The following is a 21,404-nucleotide window of genomic DNA, read 5'->3' as shown; positions in this document are numbered from 1 at the left end:
CAAATTTTATTTAAATAATATATTTATTGTTAATACACCCATAAGAGGTGAAAGAAATAAGAATCCGGAGAAAATTATTCGTTCAAGGCAAAGTTCTAACTTGTAAAATAGTATTCATATTTAAGAGTCACCCCGTATATAGCCAACGCTCGAGTGCGCCAGCGGGTGACACAGAAATAACCATCATATGTATAAACCATAAGAATAACTAATAATTTATATTTGCATTGCACAACCAGACAGTCGATTCAAACGCTTTAAAATTGTAATAAATATTATATATATATGTATATATATATATATAAGTATACAAAAGATCTTTTAATAAAGCATTAAATTCAATTAGAAGATACAAGCGAAAAGTGAACGATGCAAATGTAACGTTATTACGTTTTAACATAATAATTTTAAGTATATATATATATATATATTCGTTTTAACTTTATATTCATATTAGCTTTAAAAACTTTATATTCGCATATGCGCATACACATATTCTACATAGCATAAGACTTTATTATTAACCATATAGGTAACAATAAGGAACTAGGCATATAAGAATATTCATTATAAAATATTTTATTCACTACAGTATTATAAGAGTTTTATAAGAGCCTTATACTGCTCATGGTATGCGGACTAGCCGTCGATCGATATTCTTATCCGCCCGCTCGATAAGATTAGGCCGGACAAATAAGTTGGAATGTTGCGAGGGAACGATATAGCTGTCCTTCTCGCACAGAGATCCCTACCAGCGGCTCTTCCACTTGCTATTGCTCCCGCCCATGGGTCTCCCACCGGCATCAGGAAGTCTTAGGCGAAGCATAGGAAGAATATCCCACCATCTACCAAAGGCGATCCCACTGCAGCATCTCTCCCACCAACACCCGAAGACCGGAGGAGCTCAGTGCAAGTCCGACATCCAGCATTACTATTCCAAACTTCGAACAGCTAACACGACTAGCTCTTCAATATAGTAATCCGGTGTACGCATCGACAAGCTCCGAATTCACAGTTATAAGACTTCCATTCTTGTACTTCGAGTTTCTCTAGCGTTAGCAGACGCTAGTAATATTAATTGCTTAACTTAACTTAAATATAAAATAAAGTGCTATTTTACTCTACATAACTCTACGAATTATTTCAACATCCGGCTACCGATTTATCCTGAATTAGCCGTCATTACCATAATTAAGAGCGCTTATCAGTGATCAACCTGGAGGACCAGCTACACGGAGAATCCAGCATATTAATTATTATTCAGACACATATAGTCATAAGGGTAAGAAGAAACATTACTTATAAATCCTACGCAACCATTGACGGGTTATTAGTCTTATGGTCCCCGGTAGACCCGGTGAACTGCAGGGTGACCGAAAAAGAAAATAAAATATTTATAAAGGAAAATTACCCTAAAAATAATTAACATACACTACTCAGATTTATTACTACTATTAGTATTATATGTTCACGTTCTTAGAATAAAGAATAATTTTTTTTATTAACTTCGAACGCTGGGACGTGACATATTTTTGGTGGCAGCGGTGGGATCGCAGAAGCCAACTTGTCATCTTTTTGTGTGTTAATAATCATACTTTATTTTCAGGAAGTGAATTGTGCGCGATATAACGTTCAATTTGAGTCTCGGTTAATACCATTCAGATCTTCTTGAATTATTTCGCGAGTTACAGTGCCGTTATAATCTTATTCGATTATTATACGCCGCGTTATTTAGACTTTTGCCAATTCATTTAATTTACACGTCATATTCGTGTTAGATTTTATTTCCATTAACGCTGTTAGAATTTTGTGATTATTCTCGACTGCGTGTGCTTCGATTGCAATATTAAGACGGCATAACGACATTCTGACGTTGTGAGTTAGAGCGAATATATTTCGCTCATCACTACGAAAGAATTATTGAACAATACCTGGTTCTGTGACAGTGTCCTGGTAGCTGGTATATACGCCGCTCGTCACTTGTAACAGGAGCGTTCTCTTTGGTGAGGCAGGATTCCGCACGTTGAGAACGCGAATGTAACGCAGACATCAGTGTTTAAATATTTTTATAAAGCCAATAAGACACGCCACGCAGTAGAGAAGTGATTGATTTTAGTAAAAGTGGAAGTTGACTCTTCGAAGTGCCGCAAACTCGGAGCGACGGCTCTGGGCGGATAAGCCGCTCGTCGTTGCTTTAAGCTTTTCTGTGTACATACGATAAACGGAGAGTGGTGAGGCAGGATTCCGCACGCTCTTTCTTGTTCCTTCTCTTTGGTGAGACAGGATTCCGCACACTGAGATTGGAATAGGATGACGGATATCGTTATGTGGGCAAAATAAGTGCCTCAGAGAGTCGCTGCACGAAACTAAAGTTGAATCCTTATCTTAATTTCGTGTTTCTAAAAGACATGCCAAAAACGCGTCGCGCAGGAAAGAAATACCAGCTCCGACGCCTACTAAGAGCGCAATTTAGAGAAGCAGCGAATTGTTCCGACGAGTTAAATATTACAGACAATTCGAGTGCCCCATGTCGCGAACGGCTAACTGAGAAAAGAACCTTCGTTTACAAATTAATCCCGATCACGGTCGAACAGTCTCCGTTGCCATATCCAGAAATTCCGGAGAACGACCCGCGTCGCGAATTTTACGCACAGACTCAAATTCCAAACGTTAGCGCCAGCGACGAATAAAGAAACATATATACCATTGTCGTTTTCATAATATACTATTCTTGTGTTTTATTATACCCTACCCTATAATCGCATTGTCTTATTTTCAGGATATTCTTATATTTTATTAGTGCAAAATATATATATCACAATTACTAGCTTTGACACTATATTTATCATTTGCTTGAGTTTTCTATTTACAATTTGCTACGAGAATTATAAAGTAACTTCGAAAAAGCCATAAAAACATTCTTGTTTTATTATCATAGTAGTACATGCACATATACATATTTCTTTTATTATACTGCTATTATATTCTTACAATTTTGTTTAACCACTATATAATTTTTGTCATTATCTATGTACTAATTTATCACACTGTCTTTATTTTATTGTACTATATCACATTCTTGCAGGATTAAGGAACCATAGCATATATATGCTATTTAACCGTATGTATTACAATAAACTTTCACATTATTGAAACTACTACTTTTGTAATTGTTGTGCTAAGAACGATTAGAGCCGATAATTATTTCAAAATTACGTTTACCGAGTTATGGCTCAATTTACGCGATCGCACGGTACAGTAAGCATCGACCCGGAAATCGAAAAAAGGCAAAAATACGTAGAGGACCGCGAAAAATCGTCAAATTCCAAAATGTCGCTTAAAGAACGGGAAGAAACAACCAAACGCCCTAACGAGTCAATAGACGCAAATTCGTTATTAGACGTCCTTTCAAAAATCCAAACAGAATTATCACAATTACGCAGATTACCGGAGCAAGTGAGCAATCTTGAACAGCGCGTGAATGAAGCTTCCCGCGCCGCGTCCGCATACGATGAATTCGCCAACCCGCCGGAACAGGAAGAACCTCCCGTAATCATGCCGACCTTAAAAATAAAAGATGTCGTTGCAAATATTCCCCCGTTTAACGGTTATAAAATTTCGATCTTCCAGTTCGCCCGAGCATGCGAACGTGCCCGCGATTTACTACCATCTGTACAAGAGCCACAACTCGTACAATTTATTATTAACAAAATTGAAGGCGACGCGTATCAAGTCATTGAAGGAAACATATATACGCGCGTCGTAGATTTATTAGACAAATTAAAAAATATTTTCGCTCCGAATAAATCCGTAGCACAATACCGCGGAGAATTAGCCAACGCGTATAAGATGCCAAACGAGACAGTCTTGAAATACGCGGGTAGAATTAAAGATTTGAAACTCGCCATACTAGATGGAAACAGACGACAGGGCATCAACAACCCTCGGTTATTTAATAACGAAGTTGAAGGAGAGGTCTTAGAGGCTTTTGTAAATGGATTACCCTCTAACGTAATCACGCGAATGGAACACCGGAACATAGGCACCCTAGACGAGGCGATTGAATGGGCTGTCAAAATTACGAGGAATTTGGAAATAGAAAAACAGCGCGAAAGACAATTTACGCCTCGACAATTCCCTGTTACGCGATCGGACATAAATAACCCAAGACCTCCCGACATAGAACAACCTAAATCCATATTAAAAAACCCTCATAACAATTTTGCTCCGCGACCATGGATTAGACCCTTAATACCGGGCCAACCAGGACCGAATTCTCCTGGCATTTGCAATTATTGCAAACTTCCAGGACATAGAGTAGCAGAGTGCCGGAAACTGGCATACAGAAATGCTATCCAGGCGTCGGGAAACGCGGAAGGCCGCCCGACGGTGAGCGCGACCAAGGAACCGGCCCAAGCGACCGCGCATCCCATAACGATACAAACAGAACCTTCAACGAGCCAAACTTGAGCACTAACGATAAAAATCAAGGCTCCAATTTTTCCAAAATTCCATTAAAGGAATACGATGACCCAGCGTCGGTCATCAGACCAGTAAACGAAGAACCCCTAAATGAAAAAGCCAGTATTGGAATGGCGAACCTAGGACCCAACACGTGTCAACCAAGGATCGCCCTCACTTGCAAAAACTTTAAAGGATACTGCTTTTTTATGATAGACTCGGGATCCTCCGTAAATTTAGTTAAAATAAAAATATTGAAGAATACCCCCATAAACTCAAAAGACACGCTAAGATTAAAAGGCATTTCCGAGAAGCTGATAAGGACATTGGGTTCGGTGGTATTCAAAATTATGGGGAAAGAAACAAAATTTTATGTCGTCAGAGACAATTTCGGTATACCTGCTGACGGCATAATAGGTGCCAGTTTTTTGAAAGATAATAATGCTATCATCGATTACCAACAAGAATGTCTTACCTTTGATAGCATACAGGTACCGTTTTACAAAAGAGAAAAGATCATGGTGCCCTCGCGCACTATTGTGGACATTGCGTTCAATATAACGAACCCGGAAAAAAGGGAAGGTTATATTCTTCGAAACGAGCCAACAAAGGGATTATTTCTGGGTGAAGCTCTTGTTAAAAATTCCCGAGGGAAGGGGCATATCAAAGCTTATAATTTAACAGAGCAGAACTACACCATAGAAGTCTATCCCATGCCTCTTGAGGACTATCTTATACCCAGTGACTCCGAGGAGCACCTAACTTCACTGAATTCTTCTATTTTCGTAAATCCTATGAGCCAAAAGGAGCTCTCCGAAGACGGGAAATCCTCAGATTCTAATACTCTTCCGGTGCCGCAACACCAGGAAGATACTTCTACACAAGATGCAACGCCTGCATCTTCGTGCCTCAATCACTCTATTGACACGCTTCCAGGGTCAATAGGACATGAGGATCTTCTATATTTTGAAAATACTAAAACCATAAGCCCAGAAGAGCTCGCCCAACCGGGGAAATCTTTCATTTCAAACGACTATAAAAGTCTTGCAACTACACAAGATGCAACGCCTGCATCTTCGTGCCTCAAACACTCTATTGACACGCTTCCAGGGTCAATAGGACATGAGGATCTTCTACATTCTGAGAATACTAATTCTACGAGCTTAAACAAGCTCTCTATTACTAATTCCGCTGAATCAAGTTTTATCAACTCCACTCAACCTCCCGCTTCCAGGGATCCTATGAAGTCTTTTATGAGCAACGAAGAGCTCGCCAATAATGGGAAATCTTCGTCTACTAAATTCAGGAGCTAAGAAGAGCTATCCGAAGACGGGAAATCTTCTAAATCAACCTTGATTCATACTCTTCCAGTTTCACGAGACCAAGAAGGTCCCTTCATTGAACAAGCTGCGCAGCCAGCATTTTCTAGATTTAAAGATACAACTGATCTGCTTCTAGCATCTCCTGTATCTCTCAGTCGTATGGAACGACTTAAAACCATCATAAATACTGAATATTTAAACGAAGAAGAAGAAGACCACGTCGATGCGATACTTAAAGAATATGGAGATTGTTTCCATCTTCCGGGAGAAAAACTCAAGTTCACCCCCGCGGTTAAACATACTATTCCAACTACAGATAATCTACCAATACACGTGAAACAGTATAGGTACCCGCCTGTCCACAAGGAAGAAATAGACAGGCAGGTAACAAAGCTTTTGAAGGATGAAATAATAACGCCTTCAGCATCACCGTATAACGCTCCTCTATGGATCGTCCCCAAGAAATCTGCAGCCGATGGACAAAAGAAATGGAGGATGGTAATAGATTTCCGAAAGCTGAATGAAAAAACGATAGGAGATGCGTACCCACTGCCAAATATAGTAGAAATATTAGATAATATTACCTAATATATAATATTAAATAATATTAAATAATATTACCAGTTGGGTAGTGCAAAATATTTCTCCATCTTTGACCTCGCACAAGGATTTCATCAGATTCCTATGGCTCCCGAGGATCAAGAGAAGACAGCTTTCTCAACGCCATATGGGCATTACGGTACCAGCGGATGCCTTTCGGTTTAAAAAATGCACCCGCAACATTCCAACGGTTGATGGACAACGTCCTCACCGGATTGCAAGGAAACGAACTATTCGTTTACCTGGACGACATAGTTGTTTATGCAAGATCTCTAGAAGAACACGATATAAAAATTAAAGAATTAATGCAAAGACTAAGAGAAGCAAATCTGCAATTACAGCCCGATAAATGCCAATTTCTAAGGCACGAAGTAGTTTACTTAGGGCATATTATCGGATCAGATGGAGTAAGACCAGATCCAAATAAGATTATCGCAGTCCAACATTTTCCAAAACCAAGAAATCATAAAAACATTAAGCAATTCTTGGGTCTTGTAGGATACTACCGCCGATTTATTAGGGACTTTTCAAAAATCGCAAAACCTCTCACGGATTTATTAAAGAAAGATAGGCCTTTTGTATGGACACCGTCGCAAGAAGCAGCATTTGACAAACTAACGCATGAATTATTAAAAGAACCTGTTTTGCAATATCCGAACTTTAAAGAGCCATTCTTATTAACTACCGACGCCAGTGGATACGCTATAGGAGGCGTGCTGAGCCAAGGACAGATGGGGAAAGACTTACCTATTTCGTATATTTCTAGGACTTTGAATGAAGCAGAAGGGAGATATTCCACCATAGAAAAGGAGTGCTTAGCCGTAGTCTACTGTGTAACGTACTTCCGGCATTATTTATACGGCAGGAAATTTACAATCCTCACAGATCATAAACCACTAGTCTGGCTACATTCGGTCAAGGATCCCAGCTCCCGATTGTGGAAATGGAGACTAAAATTATCAGAGTACGAATATGAAATACAATATAAAACAGGAAAGACTAACGTAGTAGCAGACGCACTTTCTAGAAATCCGCCTATTCCTGACGTTTCCATACTCCCCCTAGTAGAGCCAGACGATAATTCAAACGAATCCCTTTTCTCATACCAGACAGCTTCACAACAGTCTAGACCATCAATCACTTTCTCTTTCAATGATACTAATCACACATTAAATCCTGTTGACCAACAACAAACAATTATCAGAGACTTAAACGACAATGCTTTATTAACTCCACCGGTAACCACAAAAATCCCATCCCAAATCTTCTTCCCTGAAAATCTAAATGAAGATCTAGACAAACGAGAGCGAGAGTTCGACCAAAGCAATTCAGAAACGTCGGAAGAAGATCCAGAAAACGAAAGCGAGAGTAATGAATCTGCATCTCCACAACCTCGCTCTTCAGGTGAAGAGAATGATTTTAAAGTTAACGAAACGCGAGATTCACTGCTTTCCCGGAAAGATAACCATATCATCTTTACCACCCTCGAAGGACATCCCTACGATAAAGGCGCAAAGGATTATTCAGCAGAAAATAAACTTCCCACGTATAAAGACTTAACTTTCACAAGAGTAAAAATAACGAATTTGAATAGCGGGAAATATTTAATAAACATCCCTATTAAACAAAATGAAAGATTGAAAATCGAACACAATGACATTATAAGCGGAATAAGATCGTTGAGGGATGCCATAACAGAACTAAATCTAAAAACCATCAGTATAGCGCAACACGATCTATACGATACAGTTCCATGGATTTTTGTATATAAAAATTTAAAAAGATTCCTTTCAGACCTACCAATAATAGTAACAGTTTGCAAATCCTTAATAAGATGTCCTGGCCTAGAAGAGAGAGCTAACATCATCTATGAAAAACATGCTACGAAGATTGGAGGACACAAAGGTGTGAATAAAACTTACCATCGAATTAGACAAAACTACTATTGGCCCACGATGAAGAAAGACATACAAGATTACATAAAGAATTGCAGGAATTGCCAAATCAAGAAATTAACAAGAGTAAAAACGAAACAACCCATGATGATCACTGACACCCCAGGAACTGCATTTGATAAAGTATCCATGGACGTAGTAGGACCATTGCCAGTAACGAGCCGAAACAATTCTTACATTTTAACTATACAAGACCTTTTAACGAAATATTCAGTTGCTATTCCTATGGAAACAGCAGACTCCTTCTCAATAGCTAACGCCTTCATAAAAGACTTCATATGCATATATGGAGCACCGAGAGCATTATTAACGGACCAAGCTCCAACCTTCTTTACTTCTCTGATGAAAACAATAGCTAGCTACTTTAAAATAAAGCAATGCCGTACGACAGCTTACCACCCGCAATCAAATGGTTCAATTGAACGTTCACATCACGTATTGACAGAATACTTGAAGATGTACACCAACCGGAACGAGGAATGGGACGAGCACATTAAGCCTGCTATGTTTGCTTACAATACGTCAGTCCACGAAGGAACCAACTATACCCCCTATTCCCTAATTTTTGGACATCTTCCCAGAACTCCATCTTCCTCCGTAGTTCCCGAGGACGTCACTGAACAGCCTTATCAGGATTATCTCACTAACCTTTTTGAAACTTTGAAAAACTCACAGGGTCTAGCAAAACAAAACTTGATACAATCAAAAGAAAAGAGTAAAACATATTATGACAGAAAAATCAATATTCAAAATTTTAAAGCTAACGATAAAGTTTATCTATTATAAGAGCCCATGAAAGGAAAGCTAGATGATCAATATACTGGGCCATACAAAATTTTAGAATTATTACCAATGAATAACGCGAGGATAGATTTTCGCGGTAAACCACGTGTAGTTCACGTAAATAAACTGAAGTTGTGCAAAGGCACATATTTTATAGATCCGGGATGAAAGAAAGTGCGAAGAAAGAGAAATTTTGTAAGCGCGGCCTGGACCCCCGGATCCAGTAACTTTAAGATATTTTCATATTAGTCTCATATTAGTATTAGAGATTTTTGTTCTAATAACACATATACACATACTTGACACATCTTGTAACATAAAACAACACGAACAACCCATATTACTCTCGTATTTTATACTTAAATATAATATTTCTATTTTTAAGGTTTACTACATTCCAATGCTTCTAATTACCGCAATGTTCTCTGGCACAAGGGCCATAATAGCCTACGATTGCGGAGGAGCCTATTTGAACGTGACCACTGTGTCCTTGCTACGATCTGGCGAATGTGACATCGAAATCGAAACACCTGCGACCGTAAATACATACATACAGCTATTGCAATTATCCAGTTATGCGCAGACACATATAACGCAATGTAAAATAGAAATCTTAAGAACCATATCTCACTGCGGAATGCACTCGCATATCTCAGCCGTCCATAACGGTTACGCGAGCTACTTGCAGGAAACATCTCGCGCTAGGTGCATTCAAATGCATAAAGAGGGCCTCTTAAAGATAGGAACCGCAGAAATTATTGACGGACTTAAATCGAATCACACGTATTATAGAAGCGTCACACTCGCGGGTAGGGTAAACGTAGATGGAACCTGTAAAGGCATCCAATACTCAGACTATTACGGCACATGGGATGACGTGATAGTCCAGGCGACTGTGAAAATCTCTTTAAAAGACTCATACGTGCCGGTAAAGTTAAACGCAGGAAAAGTAATGTTAAAATCCGGAACTGTTTGTGAACTGTCGGACGAATCCTGTATAGACTCGGACGATGGTTACACCTTTTGGGAAGGAATACCCAATACCGCTTGCGGGTTTGAAGCATATGACGTCCTATATGAAGGCACCTCTACTAAATTTCAAGGCATATTAGATCACCAAAATACCACAATATTCACACTAGAATCTCAAGACATCACTTTTGCACTGACACTAACACGAAGGCACACGATATGCGGTTACACACTGTATGGCACAGAACACCCGAAACTGTTCATTTTTGAAACACAGAAAGGAAACATTTTCAAAGTAAGATCAAAAACCTCTGTAACGAACCTAGATTTATTCACGTACGCAAATTCAAAATTTGTATACGTTGAGAAGTATATGAGGAACCAGATTACCTCTTTATACAAAGATATAATTATGCAAAAATGCGAACTAGAGAAACAGGTTATACAAAATACCCTATCTCTTGCTGCTGTTTTACCAGATGAATTCGCCTACCGGGTGATGAAAGCTCCAGGTTACATGGCAGTCACAGCCGGGGAGGGAATTCACATAGTTAAATGTATACCTATAGAGGTTACACTACGAAAAACAAATACGTGCCATGCTGAGTTGCCCATTATGTTTAGAAATGCCACACTATACATGACACCGAAATCACATATCGTCATAAAACACAGTACACTCAGAGATTGTAATCCTTTACTCCCAATAATATACAATATCGAAGGAACTTGGCTACAATTTAACCCTACCACTTCCATGATAAATTCTCCTCATGAAATCAAACCATTAACAAAACTCTCTTGGAAATACCTTGCTCCAAAATCACTAGCCACCAGTGGCATTTACTCCCAACAAGACCTCGACGAATTAAGAGACCATATTATGTTCCCCGCGGAAAAGAACGCGGTTTTGCACACCATCGCTCGAGGCTTTACGGGTCAAACTATACAATCCGATACCGTTTCGTTGCAAAATATATTAGATGAAGGTGCGCTGAATAAAATTTATAACAATACGCTAACTAAAATATGGAACGGTTTTACAACATTTGGTGCGGCGACCGCCGGTGTATTCGGAATATTTATAATTATAAAAGTAATAAAAATTGTATTTGACACGTTGATACACGGCTATGCGCTACACGCAGCTTATGGCTGCAGCTTACACTTACTTGGAGCCATTTGGAGCTCCTTCACACATCTATTATTGTATTTGGCGAATAGACCACAACCGCAACCACAAGTAACTCCAGAAAATCCACCGGAACACATAGACACAAACATAGTACCGAATGCGCCAGCAGAAAACGCGGAACCACCTACTATACCTATAGTATATACATTTAGAGATCTACGTGCCAGATTGGACGAATAAATTTCATCATAACTTGTTACTCCGAAATTTAAACTAAGGGGGGTGGTGTGACGTCTTAGCCGCACGTCAAAATTTATTTAAATGATATATTTATTGTTAACTCACCCATAGGAGGTGAAAGAAATAAAAATCCGGGGAAAATTATTCGTTCAAGACAAACTTCTAACTTGTAAAATAGCATTCATACTCGAGAGTCACCCCGTATATAGCCAACGCTCGAGCGCGCCAGCGGGTGACGCAGAAATAACTGTCATATGAATAAACTATAGAAATAACTAAAACCTTATATTTGCATTGTACAATCAGACAGACGATTCGAACGCCATAAAAACTGTAATAAATATATATATATATATATATATATATATATATATATATATATATATATGAACATACAAGAGATCTAACTTTAAAGGCATTAAATTCAATTGAGAAATACAAGCGAAAAGAATGAAACAGTTAAATGCAAATGTAACGCTTTAATATAATAATTTAAGTACACACACATTTATATGCACATCTTAATATTATAACATTATATTATATTATATTAATAATCTCCATACACCTTTATGCATTTTATGCTACGCTTATATGCATCCTATATAACATAGCGTTTTATTATTCATAATGCGAAATTAGAAGTATAAGAAATAATATTTTATTCACTATAGTATTATAAGAGTTTTATAAGAGCTTTAAACTGTGCATGGTATGCGGACTGGCCGTCGATCGATATTCTTATCCGCCCGCTCGATAAGATTAGGCCGGACAAATAAGTTGGAATGTTGCGAGAGAACGATATAGCTGTCCTTCTCGCACAGAGATCCCTACCAGCGGCTCTTCCACTTGCCATTGCTCCCGCCCATGGGTCTCCCTCCAACATCAGGAAGTCTTAGGCGAAGCATAGGAAGAATATCCCACCATCTACAAGAGGCGATCCCACTGCAGCATCTCTCCCACCAACACCCGAAGACCGGAGGAGCTCAGTGCAAGTCCGACATCCAGCATTATTAATTCGACGCTCATACGGTTAACACGTTACTAACTTTCGTACAAAATTCGTTCTCTGACTCCGTTGCCGTGGCGTTTAGCAGTTAATAATCCGGCGTATTCAAATCTCGTTTGCGTCGACAAATTCCAGTACAAGTCTTCGAGACTCTTATACATACTACATTATTGAATAGTGAGTTTACCAGTCGCAGGTCTTACGACTGTAATATTGTTAATTTAACGTCGTGCAACAATAAAGAATATTTTATATTACTCATTGCAATTTATTCGACGACCGGTTGTTCCAACTTCCTTGATCGACCGTCACTCATCGCACGACAATCGAAATCTTTGGAGGACTGCTAAGTAGAAGGGAATTCAGCGTGAAATAGGCAGTTGCTCTAACATATATTCAAATACGTAAAACCTGGTAAGTTAAGGTACCACTGAATATTGAATGACAAGTTGACATCTTCTGATCCCGGGTAGACTCGGTGAAATGCAGAGTGACCCAAAAACAATATCTTTTCCATAAATATACTTACCAGTAAAAGATTAAATTCAATTTAATAACTACTTAAACAATATAGTCGCGTTCTAGAGAGTTACTTAACATCAGTAATATAATATCCTTTTTTTTCTTAACTTCGACCACTGGGACGTGACAATATCCTCAATTTCGTTAACGTTGTACAATAATTTTCGACTAAACTCACTTACTGACACGTAACTAAGACGTTCCGGACGAACAAAACTTGCGTACATAGCGATCTCAGCTTTGTGCGTAGATAAACGCAGATCCTCAATTTCTTTAACGTTGTACAAAAATTTTCGACTAAACTCACTTACTGACACGTAACTAAGACGTTCCGAACGAACACAACTTGCGTACATAGCGATTTTAACAATGTATGCCGTGAAGCGGTTCTTCTCAATTTCCTAGATGTTGTACAGGAATTTTCGACTAAACTCTCTTACTGACACGTAACTAAGACGTTCCGAACGAACAAAACTTGCGTACATAGCGGTTTTAACAATGTATGCCGTGATGCGGTTCTTCTCAATTTCCTTGATGTTGCACAAGAATTTTAGACAAATCTCACTTACAGACACGTAACTAAGACGTTCCGAACGATCAAAACTTGCGTACATAACGATCTCAGCTTTGTGCGCAGAAAAACGAATATCCTCAATTTTCTTAATGTTGTACAAGAATTTTCGACTAAACTCACTTACTGACACGTAACTAAGACGTTCCGAACGAACAAAACTTGCGTACATAGCGATCTCAGCTTTGTGCGCAGAAAAACGTATATCCTCAATTTCTTTAACGTTGTACAAGAATTTTCGACAAATCTCACTTACTGACACGTAACTAAGACGTTCCGAACGACCAAATCTTGCGTACATAGCGATCTCAGCTTTGTGCGCAGAAAAACGTATATCCTCAATTTCTTTAACGTTGCACAAGAATTTTAGACAAATCTCACATATTGACACGTAACTAAGCCGTTCCGAACGAACAAAACTTGCGTACATAGCGATTTTAACAATGTATGCCGTGATGCGGTTCTTCTCAATTTCCTTGATGTTGCACAAGAATTTTAGACAAATCTCACTTACTGACACGTAACTAATACGTTCCGAACGACCAAAAGTTGCGTACATAGCGGTTTTAACAATGTATGCCGAGAAGCGGTTCTTCTCAATTTCTTTTGTCACGTCCCAGTGGTCGAAGTTAAGAAAAAAAAAGGATATTATATTACTGATGTTAAGTAACTCTCTAGAACGCGACTATATTGTTTAAGTAGTTATTAAATTGAATTTAATCTTTTACTGGTAAGTATATTTATGGAAAAGATATTGTTTTTGGGTCACTCTGCATTTCACCGAGTCTACCCGGGATCAGAAGATGTTAATTAAGATTAGATCGTTAATAATATAATTTATAAAACGCTTACTTTCTTGAACATCCCGCTCGCCTCGTATACCGGGTAGGTTACGAAATAACTGGTTAAATTCTACCGCCACAATCGATACACGGCATCTGAATGATAATTCTCGATCAGACGGTCCGAAGAGCTCTACAGCAAAATTTTTCAACATACAATAATAGGAAAAGAGTACCGATAAAGATCGTTGGTGATTCAATCGAAATACATGAGTTAACTTAATCAGTAAATCTTAGCATAGGGTTATTTACATAGGTGTTCTTAGAATAGATATATGTACATATACAGAGCGTGACGATAATTAAAGTCAAACTTAATTATTAACGCATAAAGAAAACGCAAATTAATTTAAGAGCCAGTGTCACTTGATATCGGTAGCTGACAGATCTGCGTTATTGGTCGCTTTAGAGTGGTTTTGGCAGTACGCAATGTAACTACTCGGACATGCCCATCCGATCCCGGATGTACGTCTAATATTCGGGCAAGTTCCCATTTCGAAGGAGGTGCCAAATTATTTTTCAACAATACCAGCTCGTTAATTTTGAGCTCCGGTTTGTTTTCTTGCCATTTACGCCTTTGTTGCAATGTATGCAAATAATCAGAAGACCAAGAACGCCAGATCTGCTCTAAAATCGCACGCACTTGCTGCCATCGAGACAGCCGATTCGAATCGATATCTAAAACAGATTCTTCAGGCGGACTTACTAACGGGCGACCGACTAAAAAATGACCCGGAGTTAACGCGGAAAAGTCATTCGGATCATCATGTAACGCGGAAATCGGGCGGGAATTTAGGCAAGCCTCGATTTGACACAGCAGCGTAGCGAACTCGATCTGCGATAATGTTCGGGAACCAATCGCTCGTTTCAAATGAAACTTTAATCCTTTGACACCGGCTTCCCAAAGTCCGCCGAAATGCGGAGCAGAGGGAGGTATAAAATGCCATTTTATGTTATCATTAGCGATAGCGTCTTGTATTTGAGGGTCGGCGACAAGTCGCTGAAAGGTAGTGTTTAATTCGCGGTCCGCGCCTTGAAAATTAGTGCCGTTATCACTGTACATGTCGGATGGAAGACCGCGACGGCTTGCAAATCTCCGAAAGGCGGAGAGAAAACCGTTAGTAGCGTAATCTTCTACGTATTCTAAATGGACGGCCTTTGTCGAGAGACAAATAAAAACGGCAACATAATATTTTTTGGATCGTTGACCGCGGCCGACTGACGGAATAATATTCATCGGCCCGGCGTAATCGACGCCTGTGTGCGAGAACGGAGCCGAAGGCGTGACGCGGGGCTGGGGGAGATTCCCCATCAGCTGTTGCGAGGTACGTGCACGTTCGCGTACGCACTTTACACAACTACGTATAAGAGATTTTACACTGGTGCGCGCTGAAATTATCCAATAATTTTGGCGTAAAATTCTTAACATCAATTGAGTGCCTCCATGAAGAGAGGCTTTATGAGCTTGAGCGATTAATAAATCCGAAATTCGATGTTTCGGTAAAATTATAGGGTGCCGTTCATCATAACTGAGTGACGAATGGTCAATCCGCCCGCCAAGGCGAATTAATTTATCTTTCCCGAGAAAGGGGTAAAGCGATAACAAAGAACTGGTTCTTGGCAGTAAACTTTTATCGTTTAACGCTTGAATTTCGGATGGAAAATGGCGTTGTTGCACGTAACGGAGCCAAAACAAGGAAGCTTCTTTGAGCTCGGCAGCGGACAAGCACGTCGTATTCACGCTCGCATTGGTCGCGCGACATTTTAGATTATTAATAAAACGTTGCACGCGGGCCGTGACTCGAATTAACTTCTTCCATGTAGAGACTTCGTTCGGTAATTGCCACTCCAGAATATGTTGAGCATGACAAACGATCGTATTTCGCGTTTCGGTTTCGATTATCTGACGATCGGCCTCAAGTTGATCTTTTAATTTATCATGGATCGGCCACGCGGTAGAAGGGGAACTCAACCAGGCAGGGCCGGCCCACCAAAGTTCGAAATCGCGGAGTTCAGCGGGTGACAAACCTCGCGACGCGCAATCCGCTGGATTTTCTTTAGATGGGACGTGATTCCATTTAATCGACGGCAGCCGAGTTTGTACTTCCGATACGCGATTCGCCACATAAGTAGTCCATCTTGATGGATGGCCTCGTAACCATGCGAGCGCGACCGAAGAATCTGTCCATCCGTACGTCGGAATATGCTGCAAATTTAACGATTTTTGCGCGAATTCTAGCAATCGAGTTAATAAGACTATGGCATTTAATTCTAGACGCGGCACGCTAATCGTTTTAATCGGCGCTACCTTTGATTTTGCGGTTATTAAGACTACTGAAAACTCGCTGAGCGATCGGAGAATTCTTAAATAAACGACAGCGGCGTACGCTCGATTAGACGCGTCGGCGAATCCGTGCAACTCGATAGCCAAATTTTCCGGATGCATTCCAGTCCATTGCGGAATGCGAATTTCTTTTAAATTTATGAATTCCGCACAATATTTTTTCCAGGGCTCTAACAAGTCCTCCGCGATAGGAGAATCCCAATCGAGTTTTCTTAGCCACAGTTCTTGAATCATAATTTTCGCGGTAATTATTACCGGAGAAACCCATCCCAGTGGATCGAAGAATTTCGCGATAAATGATAGTATCAAACGTTTCGTATTCATATTGACCGAAGGTGACTCGATTTGAAAACGAAACGAATCTTCTCGTGGTATCCACTCAAGTCCGAGCACCTTAAGCGTATCATCCTTATCGAATGTACGAGCGATAGCGAGTTCATGCTCTCCCGGAGGAATGTCTGTTAATAATTCTATAGAATTGGCAGCCCATTTGCGTAAATGAAAACCGCCTCGCGCCATCAATTTCGTAAGCTGATCGCGACTTTCCTTTAGCGACGGAACTTCATCGGCGCCAAATAGAACGTCGTCGACGTAAATAAAATCTTGTACTCTTGTTTGTGCCTTTGGAAAGGAATGACCTTCGTCGATAGCTAATTGATTGATAACGCGCATGGCTAAATACGGAGCTGGAGCAGTACCGTATGTAACTGTAAGCAATCGATAAGATTGTATCGGAGAATTAATATTAGATCGCCAAAAAATCCGCAAAAAATCGACATCGTCTCGATGAACGCGGATCTGTCGAAACATCTTTTCGATATCGGCGGTGTACACATAACGAAATTGACGCCAACGAAGGATAATTGAGGACAAATCGCGTTGTAATTTAGGCCCGGTCATTAAATGATTATTAAATGTAGAACCATTGCTCGTTTTGCACGACGCGTTAAATACTACGCGAAGTTTCGTCGTGCTGCTAGACTCGCGTAGTACCGGATGATGCGGTATATACACCGCTTGGTTAAGCGTCGGATTTTCGTCGGAGACAGATTCCATATGACCCATAGATTTATATTCATTTAAGAAAGAATGATAGGGTTTCGCGAGATCCGGATTTTTTCGTAGGCGTTGTTCTAATTTCGAATAAAGAAGCGCGGCAGTTTCGCGCGAAGCTCCTATATCGAGCGGAGGGTTGGTTTTAAATGGTAACCGTATTATATAGCGGCCGTCTTCGGCACGCTGATGTGTTTCGATAAAATGTTGTTCGCATTTTTTATCTTCTTCCGACAGTTGAAGTTCGGAAGAAATTTCCTCGATCTCCCAAAATTTTTGAAGGAGAGAATCGAGCGAAGGAATTGTTACGCAATTTAATGAAGTCGCGGAATCGGTAATTGAATTAGAAGTGCCGGTAGGACCGGATAATATCCATCCTAAAGCAGTAAGCTGGGCCGTCGGAGTTCCGGTCGGACCATGTTTTACCTTTTGCTTTAATAACGATCCATATAAATCTGATCCGATGAGCAGATGGATCGGATGATTGCTAAACGGATCCGGATCCGCGAGAAATAATTTCCGTAAATGCGGCCAATAATCTACGGTTTTAGTCTTTGAGCCAGCATATGACGTAATTTTTTGATATACGAAAGCAGTCAAAGAAAAGGTTGAGGAACCTCGCCCATTACAAGACTCGAGAGTAAGAGACACCTGAGATTTCGCTACGCCACTGTATCGTTCGCCGAAACACTGTACGTGGAGGCTTGCGCGAGAACGTTTCGTGCGCATAGTTTGACACAACGATTCCGAGATAAAGCTAACAGCCGAGCCTTGATCTAATAACGCACGAACTTTAAATTTACGTCCTTCGATGGTACGAAGTATTACCCATGCGGTGGCTAGTAACACGTTCGGCGGATTTTTCAGCGGCGAATGAATCGTTTGAACGGAAGCGACGGCGGTCTCGTTCTTTATCTCAGGGGCGGCTGAGCCGCTAGGTTGAGCGTTAAGCGCTTTGTTTTCCGAAACAGAATTTTCACGAATCTTCTGTACTGGTATATTCGAGTCACGATGCAAGAGCGTATGATGTGCTCGTCGGCACAAATTACAGCGTTTTTTACTCTTGCAAGAGGTCGGGAAATGGCCGACCTTTAAACAATTAAAGCAACATTTGTGTGATTTGAGAAACTGAGTTCTCTGTTCGACGGATTTACGCTTAAACTCGTCGCATAACATCAAATTATGATTGCCGGAACAATTCAAACATTTTTCGGTGGCTACGTTATTCACCGAGGCCCGATTAGAGCCTTTATTTTTATGAGACGAAGTATCGGCATTTAACTTAGAATGATCGGTTAGTCCTCGAATTCGCAGCGTCATAAAATCTCGAATCTCTTCATACGTCGGAGATGCGGTTGATTTACCGCGTTGCAGATTCCACTCATTACGTGTGCGTGGACTAAATTTTTGCGAAACAATATAGACTAATAAGTCATCCCATTTTTCAACAGGTCTGCCTAAATTTGTTAACGCGGCTAATGACGCGGCAACGGTATCGCGTAAACCTTTGAGTTCGACAGCGGATTCCGTTTTCATAATAGGCAAATCAGCGAAAGCATGAATATGCGCATGAATAATCGCGTTTTGATTATCGTACTCTTCGATAAGTAATTTCCACGCACCATCGTAATTTGCGTCTGCAATCTTAACATGATTAATTAATACAGCGGCTTCGCCCGTGACACTGGCTTTTAAATAATGTAATTTCTGCGTATTCGACAGCGATTCTTTCGAGGCGACGAGCGATTCGAATATTCCGCGGAAGTTTTCCCATTCCGCGAAATTACCGGAAAATTTCGGCAACGGGATGCGTGGTAATTGCAATGAAACCGTACCAGACAATTCGCGAGAAGAAATGTCGCTTACCGTTGATGCCGCATTTGGGTCGCACCGGGAGAATTTACCTATCACGTCTGCGAGGTAGTCCGCCGCTTCGTGGTAGACGTCCTCGGCCGTAAAGAATTCCTCCTCGGTGAAGTATGGGACTGTACGCTGTTCGTCGGCCGTTGCTATTTGCTGAAGCTGGACGTTGAGACGTTGACACCTTTCCCATAATGTCTCCAAGGCGTCCAGTCGACTCTTCGCCTTGTATTGCGTGACGTTGGCCTTGCCCATTTTCTTAAAGTTGGGGAACACTCGCTTCATCGAGCTTATTGTAATAGATTGCTCGATGAGGAGGCCCTGCAGCGAGTCCGTCATGACGGTAGGCCGATAAGATGAAGCCTTTCAGCAACAATTTACCACCTGGTGGTTGTAGAGATGCTGAAGCGTGACGACTGGTCCGTCGCACGCGGATGTGCGAAGACGCACTATAATTTTCACTTAACCGTGCCGCGCGCTAAAGCGTGCGACAACTATGTGTGACTGCGGATTACGCAGGTCGCACTCTGAGGTGCGAAGTGCTAAAGAGCACAAAGATTGCACTTAAGCTGTGCAAAGCGCTAAGAAGCGCGAGATTTGCGCGGCACTGCGGATTACGCAGGACGCACTTTGAGATGCGGAGTGCTAAAGAGCACAAAGATTGCACTTAAGCTGTGCAAAGCGCTAAGAAGCGCGAGATTTGCGCGGCACTGCGGATTACGCAGGGCGCAAATAATAATGATACGTTGTGCTTAAGAGCACAACTTTAATAATGCAAAGGGATGCAAGGTTGACTTCGCGCACTTTATTTTCCCGGAAGTCCTTTCAACGCACTCGCGTTATTATTTACGGCAGCGGAATGCGGATAGATGTTTTGATATCGCGCACCGTCTCCGTCTCGCGATAGTTTTTATAAGTGCTGTTACCTTAGCGTGTCAGCGTTCTCACTCGCACTCCGCGAACTGATTACCGAATCACTATCTGTTTTTCCAAAATCCGGCTCGAAGGACCATTTAATGTAGCCGCGCCTTCGATTTACACGTCCACATTAACAGAATTTATTTGTTTCGCCGATCGGAGAGATAGGACGTAATTGATTTGTCCGGGTTTAGTTTGTTGAACAGTATTTATTCCTTTCGACACCAACTCCCGGACCGTCTTAGGTAATCGCACGCGACAGCAAGATATGAGCGGACACGCGAATTATCGTTTAATTATAACTTTATGAGCGTTAGGCGTTCGGTGTGCTCCCGGTGAAGGCTTGCGACGAAGTGTCTTAACGAAAAACCTTCTCTGCGATCCACGTACAATAGTCCTGGTTGATACGGGTGCTACAAAAAAGGAGGAATTTCGATCGTTCGATTCCGAGAGCCAATCGGCTATCGACAACGAGGTGTTTGTCAGAATCGAACGATACGAAGAAACCGCAAAAACGGAATGAAAACAAGGCTTCGCACGTAACGTCTCGCTTTAGAACGTTCGAGAAACAAAATTAATAATATAATTTATAAAACGCTTACTTTCTTGAACAAATTGAAATTATAATAAATTATAATAAATTATAATAAGTTATAAAAATTATAATAAATTTTATTAATTTTTACTTTTATTAATTTTTACTTTTATTAATTTTTACTTTTATTAATTTTTACTTTTATTAATTTTTACTTTTGTATTTTAGACAAGAAATAGAGAGCTGTGTAAAAACAGCGCGACAATCGCTCTATGATTTAAT

At 40.4% G+C, this 21,404-nt stretch overlaps 1 protein-coding gene across 1 annotated transcript; it reads right to left on the bottom strand.

The window, feature by feature from the left end:
* Positions 1-14,761: 14,761 nt before the first annotated feature.
* On the bottom strand, positions 14,762-20,008 carry LOC138943607 (uncharacterized). Its single transcript, XM_070314576.1, has 2 exons — positions 19,714-20,008; positions 14,762-19,233 (listed from the first exon to the last, which is right to left on the bottom strand). Exons 1-2 carry the CDS (start codon positions 20,006-20,008, stop codon positions 14,762-14,764), a joined length of 4,767 nt encoding a protein of 1,588 aa, XP_070170677.1.
* Positions 20,009-21,404: the final 1,396 nt, after the last annotated feature.

This window comes from Polyergus mexicanus, unplaced genomic scaffold (assembly GCF_030449975.1).
Source record: "Polyergus mexicanus isolate NDT 795.1 unplaced genomic scaffold, iyPolMexi1.0 SCAF_28, whole genome shotgun sequence".
Taxonomy (NCBI): domain Eukaryota; kingdom Metazoa; phylum Arthropoda; class Insecta; order Hymenoptera; family Formicidae; genus Polyergus; species Polyergus mexicanus.
Note: the sequence above shows the minus strand (reverse complement) of the source record. Positions and strands in the feature narration are given on the sequence as shown.